At 50.1% G+C, this 7,977-nt stretch overlaps 3 protein-coding genes across 3 annotated transcripts; all 3 read right to left on the bottom strand.

Moving 5' to 3' along the window:
- Positions 1–3,887: 3,887 nt before the first annotated feature.
- JCM6883_002936 (Ty1/Copia family ribonuclease HI) lies at positions 3,888–4,394 on the bottom strand (the record flags this gene model as incomplete). Its single annotated transcript, XM_076635653.1, has 1 exon — positions 3,888–4,394. One exon carries the CDS (start codon positions 4,392–4,394, stop codon positions 3,888–3,890), a length of 507 nt encoding a protein of 168 aa, XP_076484366.1.
- A 120-nt stretch (positions 4,395–4,514) lies between these two features.
- On the bottom strand, positions 4,515–5,144 carry JCM6883_002935 (uncharacterized protein; the record flags this gene model as incomplete). The annotated part of the gene is made up of 1 exon (XM_076635652.1): positions 4,515–5,144. The coding sequence occupies one exon, from the start codon at positions 5,142–5,144 to the stop codon at positions 4,515–4,517; it is 630 nt and encodes a 209-aa protein (XP_076484365.1).
- A 228-nt stretch (positions 5,145–5,372) lies between these two features.
- Positions 5,373–7,762, bottom strand: JCM6883_002934 (uncharacterized protein; the record flags this gene model as incomplete). Its single annotated transcript, XM_076635651.1, has 2 exons — positions 5,373–7,484; positions 7,562–7,762. 2 exons carry the CDS (start codon positions 7,760–7,762, stop codon positions 5,373–5,375), a joined length of 2,313 nt encoding a protein of 770 aa, XP_076484364.1.
- Positions 7,763–7,977: the final 215 nt, after the last annotated feature.

Raw genomic sequence — 7,977 nt, 5'->3', positions numbered from 1 at the left:
AATTGTCACCAGCTGTACCATCAATCAATTGCAAACTTGGACAATGTAGCACAGTGATTAGCACAGCAAACAGATTCATGCGAGGGTTGCTATCTCAGCATGTCAGAGTTTGTGCAGTGACTACTCGCTCAATACTTGCACAGGGGTACCTACAAATACCGTCACGCTGCGTGGGAGCAGTGGCGGAGGAAAAGTGAGGTGGCCGCTCTGTCCTTGTGCATGGATCAGGAAGTCCAGCACTGTCTGAGCAGCAGGCTATCAAGAGGCCAAGACTTGATCAGAATCTCTGGAGGAAGCAATCAGAAATCGGTAAACCACCCTCAACTCTTCTTCTCAGAGTTGCACAAGGCCAGGGACAAAGACGAGCCTTGCTCGAGGCTGATGATATTGAATTTGCAACTCTGTTCCTCAGCGTGGAGCGCTGGAGAAAGGAAAAAAGAAGTTGCGAAAATACCAGAGGTATATTAGTACAAAAAAGGAAGGTCGAAAGTAATAACCAGAGTATCAGAAGAGATATGAACCTGTCAGAGTCTATGCTGCAACAGATCACTGCAGATGGAATAGACATGAATGGTTCCGCGTGCCGACAAAATAGTCATCAATGACCTAATCACAACAAAAGGCAATGTAGGATGGTCCCCAATCAACGCATGTCCGAGATCTGAGATATCGTTCCTCAATGCATTGTAGATTCCAAAAAGGTCTCACTGAGCACTCACAGCATGAACTAAAGAATCGTGCTAGAAAGGATGGCCTGCCGTTCCATTGTGGTGCGTGTGCTAGCATATTTGAACTGTATGGGCAGTCATCAGAACACAAGGTTCTCGGTCAATACATCGCTCTACCTTTGTAGGCGGTAACAGACTGATTTTCCTTCACTGGTCTTTGCTGCCTCATTTACCCTGCGGCCGAACCTTTTCTCAATTTTTAGATTTGGTTATTGTTTACGGACACACCTTGTGTCCCTTTGCATGAGCCTGCATGATGAGCCAGATTGTTTTGGGCTATTTTGGTCCAGACTCCTCGTCCAGGGAGGTCTGATTCTGTGTTGCAAGGTTTCCCTCTCTGTCTGTAGCTATCCAAATTAGCTGCCTTGCTCTGCCTCCTGTTCACGATATTAGCTAATTGCAGGGCCAGGCGATAATTGGATGCACGAACCTGATTGAGCACAGACTCCCTTGGCCCCCTGTCCAGCTTCTCTGTCTGTTATCAGCCACAAAGGGTTTCAAGGCCCATCGCTGTTCTGACTCACCTAGCGCCGATCCAAACAAGCCAAAAAAAACCTTGACTCTGGCTCCTTGACTCCCTCCCATTTGTCCCATTTGTTCTTCGTCTTCTTGCATTCCCTGTCTCTGGCAGTTCCTTCGCCTTTCGTACCTCTTCCCTTTTCTCTTGGAGTCAGAGAAAACCTTTATTCTCCCTGAGCATTTGCAGAGAAGTTTTTGAGACTATCATTGGCATAGAAGATCTGTTGGCCGTCTCAGTTGAATGCAGGCTACCCACAACATTTCATTGGGCCAGGGGTGAGTGATCTGATGAGTTGAACGCCACTGAGATGGTCTGGGATTTGCAGACTTGCTGCACCAATTTCTGCTTTGCAGAGAAAAGGAGTAAGATCTGCATATTAGGGGAATTCAGCTCATGCAGGTGCAAAAGGTCTTGCAGAGCAGAGCAGAGCAGAGATCATATCTATGCTGCCACTGAAGTTTCGTGCCAAGAAACTGGGGATAGAAGACATGAAGAGCAAGATGTGTAGAGAATCAACTGCTGCCAGAATGAGTCATCTAGTGTGCCTATAACAAACTTCAATGAGCAAGTTGAGGCGCTGGAATGCTGCAGCCTGTCACTCGCGATGGAGGGGATCACCATACAACCTTATCCACTCAAGATATTGGAAAGTTGAGTGAGCAGTTGCTGACTCCGACGCGCAAAGTTCAATGACATATTCGCTCTGTAGACATTATTGTCTAGGTCAAGATGCATGGTACTGAGTTTGCAAATTAAGCATCAGCTTTCCATTGACAAGTTGGCTCCAGTGCAGTCCAATCTTTGCTTGGGCTTGGAGTACAGGAGGGAGGAGCATCATAAAAGGGAGACTGTATTGGTTCCTTGCCTTGAGTCCTACTGAGCCTGTCCAGACGGCAGAGGTTGCTTTTGGCCTATATAGGAGACAAAGGTTCTTGCTTGGTCAAGAGCAGCAAAGGATCTGCAGCGCTACTCTCTGGCCAAGACAAGGAACAATGGAACATGGATGGGACCGTCTTCTCTACAAGCTTTGCACAATGTCCTTGCATTGGGCACGGTCTAAGTGAGCCCCACCGTTGTCCAGAAGACAGCATTGTCTGAGACTGGCATCACAGAGTACTAGAAGAAATTCACAAGAAGTTACAGACCTGCTATCCAGTGTGAAGTGCTGGAGAAAGGGAAAAGAAGTTGAGAAAATACCGGAAATACAGAGGAAGGAAAAGAAATATGTAGAAAGCAACAATCACGGTATCAAAAGAGGAATCAAACCTTGAGAGCGTCTGCGGCAACATAGCTTGCCGTCTGCTTATACATTTGATTTATCTCGATATGAAATCCTGATCTTCGGAGCGAAGAGTTCACAATTAAACCTTACAGCACCAATGTGTCACGTATTGACCTATGTTTGCTCCTTCCTGGTGACCAGAAAAATCAAAATGCTACATTGTTGTCTGGGATGTCAAGGGTCAATGAGTTGCTGCCTTGGTTGTGTGCAATCATTGCAGCTGCCTTGACATCTTTGCTGCAGCAAAAGACTGCTGAAAAGCATTGGCCAGAAAGAGGCTCTGACCAATCTCTATGTTGCTCCACAAAGTCTGGCGATGTTCGCTTGCTTGTCACTGCTCATCTGATCAGGGATGACCAGTCTGTCATGAGTCCCTCAAGAAACGCTGGCACATGAACTCTGCACATTTCTGTGACTGCCTTGCACCTCTTCTGGAGCGGTGTCCTGTGCTGCTGAATAGCCCGACATCCCTGGCAGTTTGGTGTTTGTACCTTTCTCTCTTTACAGCGGACGCGCCCTCACGAGTCTATTCCTCTCTGAATATTTTGATTATTACTTTCTACATCTCTCTTATGTATCTAGAAAAAGGTCATGACCAAAGTAATCAAAGAGTAACAATCACCCCGTGCGAGTGTCTGCTGCATCATCCTGGCGCGGCAGCCACAGGCTAAAGACTGAGGTAATCCAGATGTCCTATTAGCATAGGACTCTGGCTCGAAGTATTTGACCTCTAGTCACGCAAATTACTCTGTATTGAGGGCAAACTTGGTGGATGAGATCAAGGAACCCTCTAATGAGCACTTGACTTCCTTGGAAGCGAGCCTCGAGAGTTGTATCCAGAGACAGATACACCAGGAAAATAGTTGCACTTGTATGAGGAACATGCGCAGATAGGCAGTACTATTGGATTCAGGGATCTGTTCTCCAGTGTGAAGCGCTGGAGAAAGGGAAAAGAAGTTGAGAAAATACCGGAGGTATTTGATACAAAAGATAAATGAAGAAAGTAATAACCAAAGTATCAAAAGGGAAATTAACCCGTGAGAGCGTCTGCTGCAACACCCCCCCTCGCTCGAAAGGGTCTAACACTGAGTGACGAACGATGAATCGAGAAGGAAGGAGCGGGAAGAGACTTTGTCATGACGTCGGCGACCATTTGGGAGGTAGGAATGTACATAACATTGATGAATCCTTGTTGAACTTGTTCCCGAACGAAGTGTTCATTGAGACGGAGATGTCGAGTTCGGTCGTGGAACTGAGGGTCGCGGGAGAGTGCATTCGCGCCCTGGTTGTCGCCAAAGAGAGTTGTCGGATGAGGGAGAGGGTATCCGAGTTCGCCGAGGAGTTGGGAGAGGAAGAGTTATTCCTTGGAAGCGTGGGAGAGACCGATGTACTCAGCTTCAGAGGAAGATCTGGTGACACGAGGTTGAAGTTTCGACGACCAAGAGACGGCTCCGTTTGCAAGGATGAAGGTGTATCCCATAGTTGATCGCGAAGTCGTAGGGCACGCACCCCAGTCTGAGTCGCTGTAGGCTTCGAATCCGGTAAGAGGAGAGTTGTCCGGGTTGAATTCGAGTCCATAGTCGAGAGTTCCTTTGAGGTAACGAAGAACGTGAACGACGGCAGCCCAGTGAAGAGGACCAGGGTTTGCTGAGTGACGACCGAGAACTCCAACGGCGTGAGCGATGTCGGGACGAGTACCGAGCATGGCGTACATGAGGGAACCGACTGCTTGAAGGTATCGTCGTTTTTTGTCGGGAGAAGGGATGTGATCGGCGGGAGCAGGGACGAGTTGGAGATTCGGAACCATAAGGGTCTTGGCAGGGCGACAGTCGGTGTGACCGAGACGGCGAAGAACGTCCTCCATGTAGGCCTTCTGAGAGAGGAAGATACTTCCGTCAGCTCGTCGGTGAATTTGAATCCCTAAGATGAACTCAGCATCGCCTAAATCCTTAATCCCATACTCCTCTTGCAATCCTTCTTTGACTCATTCGATCTCGTGCTGGTGAGGAGAGGCGAAGAGGAGATCGTCGACGTAGAGAGCGATGTTGTGGTAAGTCCCCCCCTCGTTCCTGACATAGACGCAAGCATCTGAGATCATTCGCTTGTAACCGAAGACCTGAAGAGAGTCGTGGATTCGATGATTCCATACTCGACCGGCTTGCTTCAATCCATAGAGAGAGCGTTCCAACTTTAAGACCTTTCCAGCATAATCTCCTCGATCGATCCCGTCGGGTACTCGCATGTACAGTTCCTCCTCCAGCTTGCCGTAGAGGTAGGCCTTGTCGGCGTCGGCTTGTTGAAGTTTGAGATTGTGTCGAGCAGCAAGCGCGAGGAGAACTTGAATCGAGGTGAACTTGGCGACAGGGGCGAAAGTTTCTCTGAAATCGAGTCCTGGACGCCGAGCGAATCCTTGAGCGACGAGTCGAACCTTGTGAGACTTGACTTTCCCGTATTGATCCTTCTTGCGTCGGTAGACGAAGCGACAGCCAAGGATTTTCGCGCCTGGAGGGACCTTCGATTGATCGACGACGTTGAAGACCTTGTACTTCTCCTTGAGCGAGTTGAACTCTTCTTCTTCTCCTAATCTCCAGTTCTCGTTGTCGGAATCGTTCATTGCTTCGCGATGATTTCGAGGATCTGAAGTCGGAAGAGAGAATTCGTTGTCTGAAGCGTCGAGATTTTCTTCTGAGGCAGCAACAAGGGCGAAGAGGTCGAGAGGATCGGGAGACTCAGGGATGACTGGAAGAGGAGGTTTGACATCAGGAGTCGCAGGCGGAGGAGCGTGTTCTCGAACGAAGACTGGCTGAGGAGGCGGAGTGAAGGGAGGAACGGAGGCAGCGATTCAATTTGGATCAGGAGCGGCAGGAGGAGTGATGTGTCGAGCGGCAGGAGTTGCAGGAGGTGAAGGAGCGGGAGCGCGAGCTGGTGGAGCTGGAGCGATGTGAGGAGGATCACTGACGTCGATTACTGAGGAAGGAGTGTGAAGTGGAACTGAGGAAGGAGCGAGGAGAGGGAAGGTGTTCTCGTCGAAGCGGGCGTCTCGAGAGCGATAGATCTTCTTGGTCTGAGGGTCGATGAGTTGATAAGCGTTGTCATCTGAATCGTATCCAACGAAAATGAGAGGAATTCCCTTATCATCCAACTTTTTTCTTCCTTCCGTGACCGTGTGCCAAGCTCGACATCCCCATACTCGTAACATCCCTACTTTAACTGGTCTACCCGTCCATACTGCAAGAGGAAGTCGTCCGTTTAACGCTCGATGAGGAGATCGGTTTTTGACGAAGACGAAAGCTCGGAGTGCTTCAGCCCAGAAGTCTCGAGGCGCTCCAGATTGATTGAGGAGAGAGAGAAGGCCTTCGACTATTGTGCGGTTGACTCGTTCTGCGACTCCGTTTGACTGAGGTGAATGAGGAGGAGGAGTCGAATGGGCGATTCCGTGCTCGAGCAGGTGTTCTTGGAAAGCGTTCGACATGTACTCTCCGCCGTTGTCTGATCTGAGTCTCTTGATCTTGCATCCAGAGTCGTTCCCAACTTTTGCCTGGAAGCGACGAAAAGCTGAGAAGACATCTGACTTGCGCGCGATCGGTTCGACCCATAACATCCGAGAATAATCGTCCACAAAGGTGACTACGTAATGAGCTCCACCAGACGAGGCAACATTGATGGAGAGGACGTTGGAGTGAACGAGATCGAGGAGAGAAGGAGAATCGCGCTCGGAAGAAGGAAACGGGAGACGAGTTGCTCGGGAGATATGGCAGACGTTGCAAACTTCACCATCTCCTGTATCATCTACCTCAAGACCAACTACATCCCCAGATTTGGCAAGAGATCTCAAAGCACGGAGGCTAAGGTGCGCAAATCGTCGGTGAAGAGTTGTCAGTCTCGAGGCGGACGAGGAGACAGCTAGGAGAGCAGACGCACCAGGAGAGGAGGGAGTGACGAGAGTTCCATTGAGCGAGTAGAGAGATCCTCCGACGCGAGAGCCGGTGGCGAGGACTTCGTTTCCACGTTTGAGAATCGCTCCTTCTCCGAATACCGAGGTGATACCGTGAAGATCGTAGAGTTTGGAGGCAGAGATGAGGGTAGTCGAGATGCCAGGGACGTAGAGGACTTTGTTGATCGAGACGAGACGGCCGTTTGAGAGACGAAGGGAGAGAGATCCAACTCCTAGAACCTTGAGGCTGGTAGACGAGATCCCCCCCACAGCCGAAGGGTGACAGGATTGGAAGTCAAAGAACTTTGATCGATCGCCGCGCATCGGATGAGTCGAACCACTATCGAGGGTGAGCTGAGTCGGTTTCGAGGGGAGAGTTCCAGCGAGCCAGGCTTCGACGCCTTCGATCGAGGTGAGGAGGTCGGCGAGGTTGGCAGTAGGAGAGTCCGGAGGAGGGGAAGGAGCGGAGGTCGCGAACTTAGCGTTGGGAGCGAAACGCCTCTTCCTCCTAGCATCTTGTCGTTCTCGATATTGTTTGACGAGGTCGGGGAACTTGCACTCGTCCATCCAGTGAACAGGAGTTTGGCGACAGGCAGGGCAAGGACCAGGAGGGGGACCACGAGTATTGGCGGCGAGAGCGACAGAGTGAGAAGGAGAAGTTCGAGCGATTTCGTTGTGAAGGAGTTCGAGGATAGTGCGAGGTTCCGGGAGACTGGACGGGTGGGAGAGAGCAAGTGACGTCTGGAAGGAGGAGAGAGAGTTTGGGAGGACTGAGAGGAGGTGTGAGGAGAGAATCTCGTCGATCTTGATATCCTCCGAACGAATTTGAGCGACCATTTGAAGGTAATCGTGCGAGAAACTCTTGAGCGCCTCCAGGGAAGCACGAGGGAGGGTGGTGGCGAAGAGACGAGAGAGGAGACGGTAGTGTCCTTGAGCGTCGCTGGGTTGGAAGACTTTTTGAAGAGTTGTCCACCAAGAATTCGCCGTTTTCGCTACTCCCGTCAATTCCTTCATAACCTCCTGGCTACAGGACAGCGTGATGCACTGCCTGGCGCGACTGTCGAGTCCGATCCACTCTGCCTCCGTGCAAGATTCACCTCCTTTCTTTCAATCTCCATCATGACCTTAAATCCCTCATTTCCAACTAAAGTCTCCATCTGTAGTATCCATACTGCGTAGTTGTCCGATCCTCGAAGGTGGGAGTCGCTAGGGAGGCCGGTAGGGCGAGTTGGGAGAATGAAGGAGGGAAGACGTGTTCCAGTCGCATCATTTTCGCTTTTTGACTCGGGTTTCGACATCGTGAGGGGTGTGTAGGCGTGTAGGAGTGATTTGAGTTGCTTCGGAGCAGGTCAGAGTGAGAATCCAGGTAGAAATCGAACGTTTTAAAGTGAAGTTCAGTTGAGGCTCATAACCTATTGGATTCAGGACTCTGTTCTCCAGTGTGAAGCGCTGGAGAAATGGAAAAGAAGTTGAGAAAATACCGGAGGTATTTGATACAAAAGAGAAATGAAGA

The sequence above is a fragment of the Sporobolomyces salmoneus genome (genome assembly GCF_050403485.1).
Source record: "Sporobolomyces salmoneus JCM6883 DNA, S_salmoneus_JCM6883_v1_ctg128, whole genome shotgun sequence".
Lineage (NCBI taxonomy): Eukaryota > Fungi > Basidiomycota > Microbotryomycetes > Sporidiobolales > Sporidiobolaceae > Sporobolomyces > Sporobolomyces salmoneus.
This window is presented reverse-complemented; position numbering and strand designations above follow the sequence as displayed.